This window comes from Pongo pygmaeus, chromosome 16, assembly GCF_028885625.2.
Source record: "Pongo pygmaeus isolate AG05252 chromosome 16, NHGRI_mPonPyg2-v2.0_pri, whole genome shotgun sequence".
NCBI classification, from domain to species: Eukaryota; Metazoa; Chordata; class Mammalia; order Primates; family Hominidae; genus Pongo; species Pongo pygmaeus.
In genome coordinates, this window is record NC_072389.2 from 102052217 (window position 1) to 102069441 (window position 17225).

The 17225-nt window shown below is 48.3% G+C and overlaps 1 protein-coding gene and 1 long non-coding RNA gene across 21 annotated transcripts in view; one reads left to right on the forward strand and one right to left on the reverse strand.

Annotated features, from left to right (window-relative positions):
* The window catches only part of LOC129014008 (uncharacterized), a 156963-nt gene extending 153403 nt beyond the window's left edge, over positions 1-3560 (reverse strand). For 6 of the 17 annotated variants that reach the window (XR_010124023.1, XR_010124028.1, XR_010124024.1 and 3 more), the window contains exon 1: positions 3324-3501. This is a non-coding gene — a long non-coding RNA (uncharacterized LOC129014008). Of the gene's footprint in view, positions 1-3076 lie in introns of all 17 variants that reach the window. The other 11 variants (XR_010124022.1, XR_010124021.1, XR_008494092.2 and 8 more) reach the window with 6 other exon arrangements.
* NR2F2 (nuclear receptor subfamily 2 group F member 2) lies at positions 1920-15008 on the forward strand. 4 transcript variants are annotated; one of them, XM_054450901.2, is made up of 3 exons: positions 1920-2475; positions 10243-10770; positions 13544-15008. In XM_054450901.2, exons 1-3 carry the CDS (start codon positions 2433-2435, stop codon positions 13816-13818), a joined length of 846 nt encoding a protein of 281 aa, XP_054306876.1. In that variant the 5' UTR covers positions 1920-2432; the 3' UTR covers positions 13819-15008. The 4 variants fall into 4 exon arrangements, with proteins under 4 accessions (XP_054306876.1, XP_054306874.1, XP_063509066.1 ...); XM_054450899.2 differs by lacking the exon at positions 1920-2475 and adding an exon at positions 7160-8718; XM_063652996.1 differs by lacking the exon at positions 1920-2475 and adding an exon at positions 8682-8792.
* Positions 15009-17225: the final 2217 nt, after the last annotated feature.

The following is a 17225-nucleotide window of genomic DNA, read 5'->3' on the forward strand; positions in this document are numbered from 1 at the left end:
GCACAAGTTTTTGGTTGAAAGAGCACCTCTGTGCCCATTGAAGGGCGTTGATCCGAAAAGACAGAAAGGACAAGTAAAATCGATTTGAAGCGACCCTCTCTGTCCCTTTCACACCATTCAGAAACTCCATTCCTTCTAAGACAAAGACCAGCGCCTTGGGAATTCTCAGGGAAAAAGAGGACTCTAGTCCCACAAGCCTAGGGCACTTTTTAAAAAAAATCCTCAATATTTCACTTAAAACCCACACTTGATGCTGTGCCCCCCAAGTATGGGTTCCACAGATGCCCCCTCCAAAGTGCCAAGCTGCAAGGCTGACAAACCCCCTCTCCCCTGCCTGTTTGGCCTTGTGGCCAGGCCAGGACAGCCGTTTAGGGTTAGTGCAGCCCTCACCTTTGACCTCCTAGATCCGAGTGGCTGCCAGGACTACAACTCTGGCCAAAGTTAAAAGAAAACCACAACAAAAAAATTTTTCTGCTCCCAAACCCAGGGAAACCAGTTCTGGTTCAGCCGCCTGAGCCACCTTACCCAATAGCAACCTCCATCCCTAACTTTTTTTTTCTCCTTCTTTTGCAATGAACTGCCTGAGCCAGCTCTGAAGGAGGGAATTTAAGTTGTCAGGGCTCCATGGCTGGGTTGTGGGTGGGGTGAGTTTCTTGGTCTAACTGGTCCTCCATTAGGAACCCTCGAATGCCAGGTTATCCCACTGGTGCCCGAGCTGGGGAAGGCAGTCATCGATCAGAACTGGCAGGAAAGGGAGAAGGGAGAGGAGTGAGACGGGCAGGGAGGGGAGAGAAAAGGCCAGGCTGTGATCACCTTCACCTGCCCTGAGTCCAGCCTTCCTGTTCAACTATTCCTCGACCTTCTGCTGTGGATGAAGGGGGCGGGGGCGAAAGGGAGGGGGCACCCCCGAGTTACACAAGTGGCCTCCTTCTACTAAGAGAATGAGTTCACCTCCTCCCCAGAGGAGCCTCACCATCCATCCACTCAGTATAACTGATGAGACAAACCGCAAGGAAAAACTTCTGTAGCCCATATTTATGGTATTAATGAATAGTTAAAAAAGATTTACACTTCTTATGATCAATATTCTGAGTTATTTTGCTCAAAGTATATAATTACAGTGTCTTCAGAGTTTTCATCATTGTTTGAGGTGGCAAAACCATTTGTAATTTTCATTAGCCAGTAAACATGTAATTAACATTCAGCACTGTGTTTAACTTAATTCCTGTTTAAGACAAGGACAAGAAGCAGCCGAAGAGCGTTAGTTCCATTTGTCAAGTCTGACATACATCTTACCATAACAGTTTCCTAAAATAAAAGATCCGTGTTTCCCCATTATTCTTCTCTTAAAACAAAACAAAACAAAAATCCATTAGTTAAAACTGTATTAAACTGTGAGAGGCAGCATAGTTTATATTCAGTTTTCACTAGTTACCGTATTCCTGCTTCCTTTATTCGTTTTGGGGAGTAGAGAAAGGGAGGGGGTGAATCAAGCATTCATTATCTGAAGGCATGGAATGGGGAACCCCTCCCCCCAAAAGAAATAGATTTCCTCCTCAGGAAAGTTCTAGAATAAGGACCGGAAAGGGGGGAGGCAGAAATCCACAGGGGAGAGGGGGAAAAATCACTTGGGGAGACTTGAGTTAAAAGTAGAAAATGAGGATTCCAAAGGATTCCTAGGAAAAATGTTGCCCTCTTGTCTCAAGTCCTATCTTTGATCCAGGACGAGGGAAGCCTGTCTGCCAGTCTGCGAGGCTGATGCTTTTTCCCCCTCCTCTTCCACCTCTGTTTTTTCCCAACTTGCTTTAGGATTAGCCTCCATCTCTCTCGACCCCAAACAGTGGAATTTGGCTGTGCCTTGGGTCGTCTTGCTTTGCAATATCGCCTATAGTTGTTGGCGGTTTTCTGCTGAGGCTGAGCCGTTTGCTCCAGCCTCCGACTAAACTCATTAAGTTGGGAGATTTTTTTCAATTGGACGGGTGTTTTTAAAGTCTCGTCTTTCCAGCCCCAAACAAGGTGTAACAACGCACTCTTCCTTCTAAGGAATGAGATGAGAGACAAGGATCACTCCAGACATCTCCTACCTACGGTTTGGGGTTTTTTTTCTTAAAGGCGAGGCTTGCATTCCTCAGCAGCTATGTACAAAGCTCCCTGAAACCTTGTCTCTCTAAAGTTAGTGTGCAGGGTTTTCCAAGGCTGAGAGAGCCTAATACATGGGGAAGCACTTCCTTGAGGTGGAAGATCTCTCCCTTCACCTTTCCTCTTTTTCCCTGCAGGCTAGCGCCTACTTTTTATCAGTTTGCACAATCGCTTAGATAAACACCGAGGAGGAGATTCTCTTTAATTATCAAAGACACATCTTTTCAGGGGGCCAACAAAGCATTTATTTCACCCGCCAAACTAAAGGAGAGTTATTCCAGTTTAGGAGGAAGATGCAAGCGGTTTGGGACCTTGAACAAGGCAAATATGGTTTTGGTATGTTTACTTACAGTATTTTTTCTCTCTCTCTTTCCTTTCTCACTTTTCTCCTTGTGCTGTGTGGGGTTGGGGATGACTTGGGGCTTTTCAAAATATCGGTTTGCTAACGTGTATGAAATGCCGAGGACTGTGGTTTAAGGGGTTCGGGGAAGGGGGGAACAGAGTCAATTCAATGCATTGCCATATTTTATTACGTGTGTGGTAGGAGAGATGGTGGAGGGGGAGAGGGGGAAAATACAATTGCAAAGCTGCCAAAATATGATTAAGCCGAAGCGTTAAGACTGCGGAGCCTCCTATCTCCTCGTCCTGTCTCCTCAAACTCATTTCCTTCCATAGAACAAACTAAAAACCAGTCCTATAAGCGTGGTTTTCCAAGCAGCAGATGACTCGGTTTTCTAGCAAAGGAGCTGCTAGGCTCGCACTAAGTATCAGCATTTACTGTTCGCTTTGCCTCTGCGCTTCATTTTGCAACCTTGTGCGACTGACAGCCAGGCAGGCAGGGAGGGAGAAACGCCTAGCCCGGCGCCCTGGGCCACGGTTCGGGTAGGCGAGCGCTCGGTTAAGCTAGGAGGAGAATCGCGACGAGAAGGGTACTCACCATCGGGCGGGGTGGTGGAGCTGGCGTGCGGATTTCAGGCAAACGTTTACCTTTTTGCTGTCTATTGCAACCGCGCCGGGCTGACTTAAGAAGCAATTCTGTGCTCTGTCCAGAACATTCAAGGAGCGGTTCCTCATTTTAAAAAAGCCAGCGAGAGAGACGACAGAGACAGAGAGAAAGAAAAAGAGAGGAGGGGGTGAGGGGGACGCACATAAACCCAGTTCAAAAAAAAAAAAAAAAAAATCACCTCTTCGCCAGTGACTCGGGAAACGCAGAGGTGGCGAGATCCGAGTAAGGTCCAACCAAGCCAGAGCCAATTAATGTTAAATCCTGAAGAATTATTCAGATTAAAATGTACAGAAGTTTCGTTCTCCTATGCCTACGTGAGTCCAAAGTCGTTTCCCTTTAAGAGCTCCTTTTCTTTTAAAGTTGAATTTTAGGCAGCGAGGACTCTTACACTAGGGGGCAGACAGATACTGTACTTGCTCCAATCTTAAGCAATTTTTTCCCTCCCAGCATATGCTCTGATTTAGCACTGTAAATTTTTCAGAGGACCTAACTCTGACAGCCCCTGGTGATTTTCAAAGTACCACAAGCCAGTGGTTAAAAATTGCATTGACTTGGAAGTTCAGAGGGACACAATGGAAGCCCCTTTCCCTATTCATGGAGCTCCAGTGTGGTGGAAGAGAAAAACACACACGGACTAGATTGAGGGAAAGGAGGAATTCAATGAATCCTGGAGGACGGAACTGGTTTCTACTGAGTTCAGAGTTAAACTCGGCATTTGCTGGGGTCTGTATTCATATTGTGATTTAATCTGTAAAGAAATACAGCCCATCAGGCCACTTTCTGCAAGAAAATTATATTCCTGGGTGTTGAGTTTCTTTCTTTTCTTTTTTAGATTAGGGCAAATGTTGTCCCAACTTTCTCTAGGCAAATTAAAGCTTGCCATTCTTCTCATTAAAATAAATTTACATCTGCAAAAAAAGACTGAGTTGGATTTTTAAAAAACAACAATAATATATTGATTTTATCTTCTCAGAGCTTTTTACGCTTAGACGCACAGCAAGTGAGCATCTCTGGAGAAGACATTTTAAAATATTTTTGCCCTTTTTTCTTCTCAGTCTGTAGTCTTGTCTCTTCTTCTATGCATTAAAATTAAGTATAATTCATATGGTGATTTTTTTCTCCCTTGTAACAGCATTTCATAACTGAATGAGTCCTAAAATACAGAGTGAAACACCCCTGACTTTATGGCAGCCCTGTGATCATTTGCCTAGCAGGCTCCAATTTTTTAAGATATGGTTGGGAAATTCTTCCATTTCAATCTAAGGCCATCAGAGCATACTTCAAATTCCAAAAATCTCTAAGTGGACTGGGGAAACTCTTCCTCCTCGATATTGTCCCTTCCCATGTTTGTAAAAGGTAATCTGCTATGGAAGTCTCCTCATTCAGGAGGTGAGATTAAGATTTCCCTATAATCAATTATTTTCATCCTCTATTGAGATGGGAATGCCCATTAGATTTCCTATCTCAACCCCAGTCTCATCACATCTCAGCTGAACTTGTCCCGAATCTACTGACATTTGTAACATTCGCAATTCCTGAATCATAGAGGTTGGAAGGGAAGACAACAACTACCAAAAACCTGCTCCTCTGTAATGATTTCTTTTCCATCCTTCTTATCCTCTTTAGGAGAAAGTTATATTGTGTCTCTAACTAACCTGAAATTCTCAGCCTGGCTTCACTCTGTGGCAATCTTATTACACACCAGGTTTATGATAGTTCAGTGTCCACTATAGGTTTGTTGAGCTTTTTTTGTTTTTTGTTTTTTTAACAACTTTCAAATAAACCGAGAACCTGCAGCTTTAGTGAAATACGTGATTTCATCGGAAAAAGAGTGAGGGCTGAGGTTTCAGGAATGAAGCTTAAAGAAGATTTTTCCTTCCCTAAAAACCAGCCCCTATCTGCCCAGATCTTTAGTCCTTACCTCATATTGTGCCTATGTGTGTAAAGAGAATTGAATGTAAAATGTAATCTATACATGTCAATTATATGTATGGTTTATTTTTAAAATATCTTTATCCTGTCAATTTTTTTTTCAGCTACCAAGGATGTTTTCTGTGGTCGTCAATTTACTCTTCATATGTGTTCATTTCTTTCCTGGAGCTCAGCGTCTTTTGTGTAGAATATTTTAATTGTTCACAAACCTGGTTGGTTTACTGGCATGAGGTTTTTTCTTGGTGCAAAGTGTGTACAAAGGAGACACAGTTTTCTTGTATAAATGTGGAATAATGATAATTCACTAACTGGTCATAAACAATAAGTTTACTGCGTTGCAATATGGTGTGTTGTGAGAGCAATTCTACATGTTTGATGTTTAAAACCAGACACCCTGGAATTCAAAGACACAACTGTCTCAATTATTTTAGCACATGGAGCAGAATGGCAATAGGCTATGAAGTTGTTCTTTTTGCAGTGACTACTTGAGGTAGAATATGGCTTGGGTTTGGTTCTTGTGACCTGTACTAGTATTATTTCCCATTTGGGGCAGAATCTCTGGGTGCGTTTTAATGACTATATGAATGCTTAAAAGGAACTTGAGGAACAATGAAGTCCGTACTCAACTGTTCTATGACCTAGAAGCATAGTCGGTGAAGTCTTTGTCTGTGTACATTGACAAATGTGCATCTGATACATGTGCGCTTACATGTGTGTACAGAGGGTGTGCACAGGAGAGGCTGGGCGGCTGCCTCCTCCTATCCATCAGTGGGCAGAGGTCTTTCCCCTCTCACCATGACTGGGTGTGTGGCAGGATGTTGGCTGGAGAGTTAGCTAAAACCAGCGAGAGAGAGTAAAGTTGAGGAAAATGGACTTTAATTGCATCATGACAATCAGATGAAGTCTACTTCTGCTTCTCAGCATCCGAGATGCTTTATTTGGGCAATTAAAATATCAGGCCACATACCTGTGAAATGTTAACTCTACAAGGAATAAACAGAAACAGAACGGCCTTTATCCTCTGAAAAGAATATATATTATATATATGTATGTATATGTGTGTGTGTGTGTGTGTGTGTATATATATATATATATGCCACCAAACCGAACAAGTGATCAGAGTTAATTAAGAGAAGGGTTTGCCATCACCCGGATTTGGCCAAATCTTTCGTTTGGAAAATGTCTACAAGCTCAGTTCGTGGCACCTTCCCACCCTCACTCCCTACCCCTCTGCAAAGAAACCAGGGAACTTTTCTTTGGCATTGTGGGCACTAAGATGCGCCAGGAGTCCCGGGTGGTGCGCGAGCGGCGGATTTCGTGACATCGCCAAGTTGCGAGAGGCAAACTCCCCGATTCCATCCAAAGCCTCTCGCGGAGCCTTTAAGAGACGTTGTGTGTGCGCGCTGCGCTAGTCTCCCCGCCGGGGCGGAAACCTTGGGTGCGGGATGTGGGGAGAGCAGAGACAGCGCTCGCAGGGCCAGCACGGGCCCATCCCCCTCTCGGCGGCAGCGGCGGCGCGGCCACCCCGTCCCCGCCCCCCCAACCCCCGGTCCCCCGCGTGCCCCGCGCCGCGCCGGCGACGCCGCTCGCGCTAGGACCGGGCTGCGCCCGCGGCCGCCATGGCGGGGCCGCCGCAGTCCGGCCAATGACGGCGAGGGGGCGGCGCGCGCGCGCCTGGCCAGGCCAACCCCGGCTGCTGCCTTATAAGGCGCGCCGTCGCCATGGCAACGTGCGCTAAGTTGCAGCAGTCGTGTCAAAGTTCACTATATAGAGAGCTCAGTGAGCTGATCGCGGAGAAGCCACTTCTGCCAGCCCCGGCGCCTATAAATCGCATTCCCTCCCGCGCCCCCCTTTTTAGCATATTTGATCACTTTGATTCTCTGTTCTTTTCTCTCCGCGGTGTGTGTGTGCGTGCGCGCGTGTGTGTTTTCTCCTCCTCCTCCTCTCCCCGAGTTGCCTCCTTTCTCCGGGTGCAGTGCTGCCTTTTTTCCCCTCTTTCATTCTTTCTCTCCGTCTTTTTCTCCCCCCTCTGCGCACGAAGGATGTGCTTCTAGGTGGTGATCTGCCCTCCTCTCTCTCTTTTATCATTTCTCCCCCGCCGCCGGCGAGTTGACTCTTTCCCTATGTGTGTGAGGCGGCGGCGGCAGCAGCAGCAGCAGCGGCTCCGGCGGCGGCAGCAGCGGCAGCAGCGACTTCAGCGGCGGCGGCGGCGCTAGACGCGGCGGCTCCGGGCCCGACCCGGCGGCTTCGGCGGCGGCTCCGGCGGCAGCGGCGGCCCGCAGGGAACGGCGAGCGGCCTCCACCCAGCGACTGCGGGCGGCGGCGGCCGGAGAGAGCGAGGCGCGCGCCGGACGCCCGGGGCAGGCGGCGGCGGCGGCGGCCCAGCGCCAGGACGACGCCGCGCAGCGCCCAACGCGGACCACTTTCATGCTGATTCCCCCGGACCCGGGCAGCGCTCCGGCCACTCCGCGGGCCGCCGGCCTCCGCCCCGGCCTGCCTGGCTCCCTGGGCGCGCCCGCACCCGGCGCCTCCGATCTCCTAGTCCTCCTGATTTCAATGGCTTTCCTGAATGGCTGACTGTGGGCTGCCCTGGACTTGGCCCCCGGACAGTCGCCTCTCCTCCTCCTCTACCTCCTCCTTCACCACCACCTCCTCTTCCTCCTCCTCCTCTTCCTCCTCCTCCTCCGCCAACTCCTCGGCTGCACACCAGCTCTAAGAGCGAGAGAGTGAACGAGAGAGGGAGGGAGAGAGTGAGAGCGAGCGAGATCTTTGGAGAGATTTTTTTTTTTTTTTTTTGCCTCCTACTTCTGTCTTGAAGCCAGACAATCGACTTCAGCTCTCCCTCCCCTCCCTCTTTCTGCACGTTCTGCTCCCACTCGCTCTCCTGTCCCTTTCCCCTCCCCTCCCGGCGGAAAGCCCCCCGAAACCAACAAAGCTGAGCCGAGAGAAACAAACAAAACAAACACACCGGGCCAGACAAGCAATCGACAAAACTTTGCAAAAGCAAAAACAAAAAAGGAAAAACTAACCAACCTCAACCAACCAGCCCCCGAGCCACCCGGGGCGCCCTCCCGCGCCCTCTTGCACCCTCGCACACACAAAAGGCGGCGCGCCGGAGCCCGAGACCCGGGGAGCCGCCGCCGCCCCGCCGCCGCCCGCAGCCAGGGGAGCAGGAAGTCCGGACGCGGCCCCCATAGATATGGCAATGGTAGTCAGCACGTGGCGCGACCCCCAGGACGAGGTGCCCGGCTCACAGGGCAGCCAGGCCTCGCAGGCGCCGCCCGTGCCCGGCCCGCCGCCCGGCGCCCCGCACACGCCTCAGACGCCCGGCCAAGGGGGCCCAGCCAGCACGCCAGCCCAGACGGCGGCCAGTGGCCAGGGCGGCCCTGGCGGCCCGGGTAGCGACAAGCAGCAGCAGCAGCAACACATCGAGTGCGTGGTGTGCGGGGACAAGTCGAGCGGCAAGCACTACGGCCAGTTCACGTGCGAAGGCTGCAAGAGCTTCTTCAAGCGCAGCGTGCGGAGGAACCTGAGCTACACGTGCCGCGCCAACCGGAACTGTCCCATCGACCAGCACCATCGCAACCAGTGCCAGTACTGCCGCCTCAAAAAGTGCCTCAAAGTGGGCATGAGACGGGAAGGTATCGGCCTCTCATTTCTCCTTCCCTCGTCCTGGGTCCCGGGGTCCTGGGTACGTTTGGCTAGCCTGCTCTGGGTAAGGACAAGAAGCCCCAAGCTCTTCTCTTCGTATTGCAGCGGAAAAGGGTTTTATACTAGAAGCGAGTTCTGCATTGGAACCCAGACCCCAAATCCGCATGCTTTGGCCGATTGATTTCCTTCTTTACTCTCTCTTTGGGCTGTTTCCATTTCCTTTGCATTGATTGTGAGTTCACTGGAGTCTGCCTTTCTGCAAGGGATGGGGTGTTTGTTGTTGTTGTTGTTTTAAAGCCTAGTTTACTTCTCTCTCTGCCCTTGTTTTTCCTGCATGTTCAACATGTCCCTCCCCCTCACCCCTTTCCCCAGCCCCCACCCTCTCAAAAAAAAAAAAAACTGAGATTGTACTTTTGTACAGGAGGTTCAAATTACAAATGGCAATTTTATGCACTTCGCCGTATTAACGCTGCCGCCCGGGCAGCGCTCATGTGACCCTCCGTGGATTAACATTCTGCTAAAAAAAAAAAAAAATACCTTTGCTTTCTTTTTTCCTTTCACTTTTGAAACGAAGAGAGCGCGATAGGAAGTAGGAAAGGGTGGGCGAGGGGCCCTGGGTGGCTGCTTTCGCTCTGCGCGAGTTGGGTCTTTGTGATATAAAATTCGCCGAGCGCCGCGAGCCGTGCTTTGCCAATGGCGCGCTCGGCGCGGGGCGCGGGCTCCGGGTTGGGGCGAGCCAACGCCGGGGTTTCTTTGTGTTTCTGCGAGAGCGACTCTCCCGGTCCGGAGTCAGATAACAGCCTGAGCCCGAGCCTCGCCGGCTTTCCCCGGCCCTTACAGGCCCTGCCCAGGCTCCGCTAGTGCCGGCCGCCTGCTCCCTGCCTCTCCCGGCTTCCTCTCTCCTTAGCCGGCCTCTCTCTCTCCGCCCTCTCCCTCCGTCTCTTTCTCCGAGCACACTGATTAGACAGACGCCAGACCTCCGCTCTCTGCTTGTCTCTCACTGGGGGTTCCCCGCTGGGCTGGGGCTGGGGCTTCGGGGTTTGTGGGAGAGTCGTTCCGGAGTGGCCACAGGCCGTCTGGGGTGAACCCTCGTGCCTTTTGCAAAAGCGTCTCACCCTCCCCCCAGACTCGCCCCTCCCGCTCCCTCTCCTCCAATCAATAAGAAATATCAGCTGTTTAGCAGCAAAGAAGAAAGATGCCCTCAGAATGCTACATCCCGCCCACAGCGCCGGGGACCCCGAGGCAAGGTGGCCAATTCTGGGTCCTCGGCGGACCAGCCCCGAGCGGGCCTCGGAGGCAAGTGTGCCCCTCTGGCCCTCAGAGCTCGCCTGGGTGGTGGTTTGAAAGGAATGGTGCCAAGAGCCTGGCGACTCCAGCTCTGTGGCAGGCCTGCCAGGTTCTTGCGCTGCTCAGGGCCTGGGTCAGGTGGGGGTCGGGCTGGGGCAGACCCCGCCGGGGAACCTGGAGACTGAGGCTGGTCATTAACTGTGGAGTGTCTCCTTTCCTCCCCGCAGCGGTGCAGAGGGGCAGGATGCCGCCGACCCAGCCGACCCACGGGCAGTTCGCGCTGACCAACGGGGATCCCCTCAACTGCCACTCGTACCTGTCCGGATATATTTCCCTGCTGTTGCGCGCCGAGCCCTATCCCACGTCGCGCTTCGGCAGCCAATGCATGCAGCCCAACAACATCATGGGTATCGAGAACATTTGCGAACTGGCCGCGAGGATGCTCTTCAGCGCCGTCGAGTGGGCCCGGAACATCCCCTTCTTCCCCGACCTGCAGATCACGGACCAGGTGGCCCTGCTTCGCCTCACCTGGAGCGAGCTGTTTGTGTTGAATGCGGCGCAGTGCTCCATGCCCCTCCACGTCGCCCCGCTCCTGGCCGCCGCCGGCCTGCATGCTTCGCCCATGTCTGCCGACCGGGTGGTCGCCTTTATGGACCACATACGGATCTTCCAAGAGCAAGTGGAGAAGCTCAAGGCGCTGCACGTTGACTCAGCCGAGTACAGCTGCCTCAAGGCCATAGTCCTGTTCACCTCAGGTAGGAAGGAGCCCTGTCTTCTCGTGCCCACGGGCTCCTAGCCCAGAGTTGGGGACCAGAGAACTTGGGAGTCCCCAGGGCAAACCCAGTCTGCTCCTTGAAAGGCCAAACTGTTGAGTGCAACTTGAAGTGAGAACTTTGTATAGCTGCTGGGCACTACCAGGCCTGTCCTGGGGAGAGGAGAGGAAGGCTGGACTGCAGGAAGGATGCTTCAGATAGATTCCCCACATGGGCCATAGGGCAGCCTCTGCTGCCTGTTTCTCCCACCTGCAGTATCCAGATTGGGATGCCCTCTCCTGCTCCCTTTCCTGAGCCCAGGCCCCCTGGGCCTGCTGGGCCCCAGGGAATCTCCTCAAGCTCTCGGTTTTCTCTAGCGCCCTGGCTGGGTCTCCAGTAGATGCCTCTGGGCAGTGGAGCAGCCCTGACGTTGTCTCTGCAGGGAAAAGTTTGCCCCTGCAGGGAAAAGTTTACCTGCTAACTCAGTAGGAGTTGGAGCTCCAGGCAAATCCAACCTGAGGGCAGCAATTTTCAAAATCATATTCTTATTGGAATAATGCAGACTGCCAGGAGAGGGGAAAAGATCTGTCAGGATGGGGTAAGAGGAGGAAAGGGACCCTCATAACTCATCAGAATGTCTGCAGGAGGTTGAAGACTCTGGCCTCTTGCTTTCCCTGCCCAAGCAAACACTTAAGGCAATTTTCAAACAACCCAAAGTGTATGCCAACTTGGGCTGGATATGGATGTTGCTAGAGATATAAAACCATCATTGACTGCATTATGCAATCTAATTAGTTTGCATGTAGTTTAACCTGTGTGAGTAATAGATCTGATATTAATTAACTCTTGAGGCAAAATGATTTTTGAAAATGTCTGGCTTTCCATTTTGGGCCACACCTGAGCTTTTTGGCTGCCTCCAGGCTGAGTTCAGCATAGCCCAGGTGGATGGAAATCACCAACCCCCTTTCACATTCTTGTACTAAGTTGTCAGCTGATCCTTTTGTCATGGCTGAGAGGGGAAAGGGGTTCCCGATTAAGAATAACAAACATTTGGACGTTAGCAGGGCTTGGAACCTAGTCATCCACTACAATTTTTTAAGCTTGTAACAGGAAACGAGGAAAGATGTGTAGTTTATGTGGCAAACATAAAGGAGGTCCACAATCTCTTCCTTATTGTTTGAAAGAAGTCTGGGGAACTAAGTCATTAGCTGAACAGCTTGCAGGTTCTTAGTCCTCAAACTGCTGTCTTGTACATTGCTGCTTTCCACATAAAACCTCCCCGCACAGCCACCCCAAATTCTGCCTTTGGAAGTCCTTAGGTAATCAATTAAAGGCCAGTGTCTGGGCAGGGAAGCTGTTTGCAGAGGTTTGGATAGGGATTATTTTCCTCGAGTGCCCCTCATATCTAGAACATTTGCCTGCTGCAGATATACAGACAAGATATTTCCCTACCTCATAGCCACCTTCACCCCCGTCCCACAACCCAACACCCAGCCCACCTTCTTGGACGATGGAAGTAGTTGTTAATTTCTTGATATCATTGCTAGCTCTTAGCCTTACCCTTGGTCTTTCAAGGAAAAAAAAAAAATGCCTGATACTGTCATTAACAGTTTAATTTATGACTATTTGCAAAACGTGGAGGCCTGTGTGGAGAATGCCAGTCGCCTCACAAAGAGATAAAGGTTCCTGTTATCTGATTCAGAGGGAGAGGGAGACACACAGTTCCGAGGATGCCGAGGGAAGGAGTCCTATGCAAACAGATCTTTTAGTTCCTGTCCACAGACACCTCTACGTTCTGTAGACATGCAGAGTCCTAGATATACATATGAGGAGGTTTCATGTGTGTTCTGGTTCTTGGGGTGGAGGTGGTGGTGGTGATTTTCGAATATCTGTTTTAATGATTCACAATATGCATGTGTTAACCCCAGTCTTGTCTGGGGAGCCCTGAAAGGTCAGGTCACAACCTGAACCGCCTTTACCAAGAAGCTTCTCATTTCAAAGGCACTTATTGTATTTTCACGTATCAAAAAAGAAAAGTGTTTTCCTGAAGATAACAGGGAGGGGGGATGCTTCTCGGAGGGACCTGGGTTTTAAAAAATAAAGGGGGGTGGGAGAAAAAAGGAGAGAGAAGAAAGGGGGGGAAAAGAAACAGCTCAAATGAACAGAGAGATCACGGTTTGCATGGCTGCCCTTCAATAGGCTAAACTGACAAGATCAGTTTTAAAGGGCCACTTAAATCAGTTTCAAAGACTGGAGAAAAATGAGTCGCCCTCTTTGGGGGGAATCTGAGGCTGGATCGTGGACGCCATTACTCGGTACTGGGCCAGGTTGTCCACCCCCAACCCCCACCAACCCCTATATAATTATAAGCCAAACTATTATTTACAGAGGAGGAGGGGAAAGAGTGCTGGTAGTTTTGGTTTCTTCTGTTTACTGACTTGGGCCAGATAGACCCAACGCACTTTGGCTTGGGCCTCTCAATGACCCAGGCTAAGGACTCGGGCAGTGAAAGCCTGTAGCACACTGAGCTATGTTTTATTTTAAAGCAAACACTTCTTCAGGACCATCTCTTGCTCTTTCTTCCCCCACCCCGCCTCCCCCTCCCCCTCCCCCTCCCCCTCCCCCTTAAGTTTTCAGTACATAGACATTTGCTCCAACTCCGGTTGGGGCAGTTTGACAGAGCTCTGTGCACACACCTCATGTGACCCAATTCAAACCTCTTAATCTGATGACTGAATTCTTCTTCTTCTTCTTCTGTTTTTAAACTTTCTTCCAGATGCCTGTGGTCTCTCTGATGTAGCCCATGTGGAAAGCTTGCAGGAAAAGTCTCAGTGTGCTTTGGAAGAATACGTTAGGAGCCAGTACCCCAACCAGCCGACGAGATTCGGAAAGCTTTTGCTTCGCCTCCCTTCCCTCCGCACCGTCTCCTCCTCAGTCATAGAGCAATTGTTTTTCGTCCGTTTGGTAGGTAAAACCCCCATCGAAACCCTCATCCGGGATATGTTACTGTCCGGCAGCAGTTTTAACTGGCCGTATATGGCAATTCAATAAATAAATAAAATAAGAAGGGGGAGTGAAACAGAGAAAGAAAAGGCAAAAGACTGGTTTGTTTGCTTAATTTCCTTCTGTTAAGAAAGGATATAAAAGGATGTTACAAGTTTGCTAAAAGAAGAGAGGGGAAGAATTTAATGGACTGTGAATTTCAAAAAAAAAAAAAAGACTGTCAAATGAACTTTTACAGAATGCATTAAAAAAAAAAAACTCCTGTGTCGGTCAGAACAACTTGCTACTTATCATTTTTGTATAAAAAGGAAATTAGTCTTTTTCTTTTTTTGGTAAATTTTTGAAAAATATTGCTAAAAGTGCATTTAAGGAGATTGGGAGACAATTAGCAGAATGGAGAAAGTAAGTCTTTTTTTTTTTCCAAATTATTAATTGTCCTGTGTCTATGTACCTCTAGCTGTTCTTTTTTGTACTTTTCTGGTTCCAAACCAGTTTATTCTGTGGTCTATAATAAGTTTTGATATAATCTTGGCTTCTTCAAAACTGTGTATCATTAAAATATATGTTCTGCAAGAATTAAAACTGAGTCCATGAAAATATCATAGGAAGACATAAAACTTTAAAAGGCAACTCAAAGATGATGGAAACGCACTTACAAGTGGTGACCAAAATTTTTAGGTGAAGTTGAGCACTCTAATTAGAGAACTGGAGGAACCACATATAACACTTAACTTCCCCCACCCTGCCCCGCCCCAAAAGACACCATGACAAACCTAGCTTTTAAAAAATATTTTAAGAAAGAGAATGAACTGTGGAATTTATTGGCAGCCAAGGAATGTGTCCAAGACACATGCTGAGGTTTTGAATAAAAAGTGAACTTTTGTAATTTGAATTGGGTCCCGCTTAGTTCTTGAATTGTTATGAAAATCCTATATCTGTTTGTATATTTGCAAACCCTTTGTATTATAATTGTTGATATTTTCCCTTTTTAAAAAATACCATTGAAATCAGCATGACAAAAATAACACTGTTGGCACTTATAGGTAACGTGATTGATTCAGTATCTTAGAGTTTACAGTTTGTGTTTTAAAAAAACTGAAGGTTTTTTTTTTTAAGTGCAACATTTCTGTATACTGTAAAAGTTATAATAACTGAACTGTTTGGTCGAGTCTTTGTGTGTTATATTCCAAGGAAAATTGAAAGTATTCAGAAATTAAAATATTATTTGATATCTGAAACCTGGCTGTCCCCACTCACTGTCTTTACATCTAGAAGAGCCCCTGTAAGCTCTCGCTTAGCTGGCCGGGTGGGGGGTGGTGGGGGGGGCATTTGTTTACTCCCCTCAGTCAGTTTGTTCAAAGGTGGACTACTGTATTTGCCTGTTTAATTTGGGTGTGTGTGTGTTGGGGGGGAGCTGAAGTTAATGGTTTATCTATGGTTTAGGAAGTGCCATACTGATATAGTAAACCACCCCCATTCACCTAATCCTCCTTTTAATTAAAAATGGATTTTCCAGGAAAAAAAAAAAAAGGCCCTTATATTTGTCACATTTAAGTGCCTGCTTAGGGAACGTATTGTGAAAAAGTATTAGAAATCTTGAGATCAGTATCTATTTTATGATCAGAAAAAAATACTCTTTTGTACATTTCTGACAGTTACTCAGAAGATCGTTCAAGCAAGCTAATCACAGCATTGTAACTAGAGGACAGTTGTTTGCAATGAGTTTTTCCTTAAGTAGGTGTGATTTTTAAAAATATCCTGTGATTCTACTCTAGCGTGGTTGTTGAGAGAGTTTCAAATTCAGTGACACAGGTTATAAGACTGAAAGGTCTATTTTTAATGTATATATGATAACTTGCAGTATGTTTCCCTGTCCCCTCCCCCCTTTACCTTCAGTCTGTGAGAGCATGACCACAGGGTCAAGGGAATCTTTTCCATTGGAGTTATGTACATAAAAACACATCGACATTTTGACATTTTAGATTGTGTGGCTACAATCTGTATTGCTCTTGGGATCCTTTGTCCTTAGAAGCCAAATTAAGGAAGAGAAAGCAGGACAGAGAAAAAGAAAGAAGGAAGGAGGGAAACTTTACAGGGTGTGCTGATTTGGAAGCAGTAACTATTTCTTTTGGAGTCTTTTTTCATTTTTCCTCTTTCTCTTTTCCTGGTTTGGAGGAAGCTCAGTGCTGGGAGCTTGCAATTTTGTTCTTCTTCAAGGTTTCCAACCCACCCCCCCACCGCCAGTACTTCACCATGTTGTGGTTTAATTCTAAGTGGTGGGGGGGGGGGAGGACTAGTGAGGGAGGTGAAAGAAAAGGGATCATTTTGTAAAGTGTATTAAACGTTAATATTCAGATCCAGTCAATACATGCAGACCAGTAAAATCTGATTTGTGCAGAGTTCTCCATCTGACTCTCACTTATTTCTGTAGATATATACATATATAAATACAAGTATGTTCTTACGGCACAGTATTGCTGACCTTTAGTTCGAGGTTTTGTCGGTTGTTTATTTTCTTCCTCTTGCAAGTGCTATCCATGTGAGTATGTGAAGTTTCTCTAATAAGTAAAACACAGGCCCTTTTCCTTGTTTGTTTTGTGTTAGTTTATTGTAAACAGCCATTTGTTGTAAATTATTATTGGCATTAAATTATAATTTATGATTTTCAAAGCAAAAGACAATCCCTGTTTTATTATGCTTTAAGCATGTGTTCTAGACGTTGGAAATCTCTCTCGCACTCTTAAGTTTCAGCAATGAGCTTGGGGTCTGCGAGGCAGAAAAACAGGACCCAAAATTTTTCAACCGGTTAAAACAAACCCCCTTGTATATGTTTAGAGTGGCCGGAGGAGGATCTGTTTAGAGTCTTGAGTTCGGTTTAAGTTTATTGCATTTAAAGAAAGTTTTTCTTTTCACGCTGAGTTAGAACAAAAGATCTTTGCTGCGACTGAATTGGACAAAAGACGAGGGCTGGGACCCAGCGAGCGCGTTCTGTGTGAAATTGACGAGATCTTTAAAAAAGCTGCTAAACATGGCGACTCTTTCCCTTTAAGTGTCTCTTTTTCCTTGCTGGGTTTTTTTTTTTTTTTTTCATCTGATCTGAGCTCGCTTTATTTCTTTTCCCAACCCCGCTCCCCCTCCTCCTCGTGGCGCTCGGGGGTGTGAGAGAACCCAGTTAGACGCGAAATGCAACAATAGTGCAAGGAGAGAGAGGGGCGCTCGCTGCTTCTCGCCACTTTCAAACAAACCTGGGGGAAGATTGAGCCCGGGGGGGGGGGGATTCCAGCCTGCTCGCTCGGCTCGCGGTCGCCTTGCCTCGGCCTCTCACCATTAGCTCTCCCTGGGCCGCGAGGAGCTGGGGCTCAAAGTTAGCGGGCGACGTCCGAGGCTGGTTCCGCGGAGACGGCTGGGTTAGCATCTAGCCGGCTGCAGGGACGGGGGCCTGTAGTTGGCAGCTG

Coding starts and splice junctions, on each gene's coding strand:
- NR2F2 (XM_054450899.2), top strand. CDS start 8,277: ATGGCAATGGTAGTCAGCACGTGGCGCGACCCCCAGGACGAGGTGCCC. Junction 8,719..10,242: donor AGTGGGCATGAGACGGGAAG/GTATCGGCCTCT, acceptor TCCTCCCCGCAG/CGGTGCAGAGGGGCAGGATG. Junction 10,771..13,543: donor CATAGTCCTGTTCACCTCAG/GTAGGAAGGAGC, acceptor ACTTTCTTCCAG/ATGCCTGTGGTCTCTCTGAT.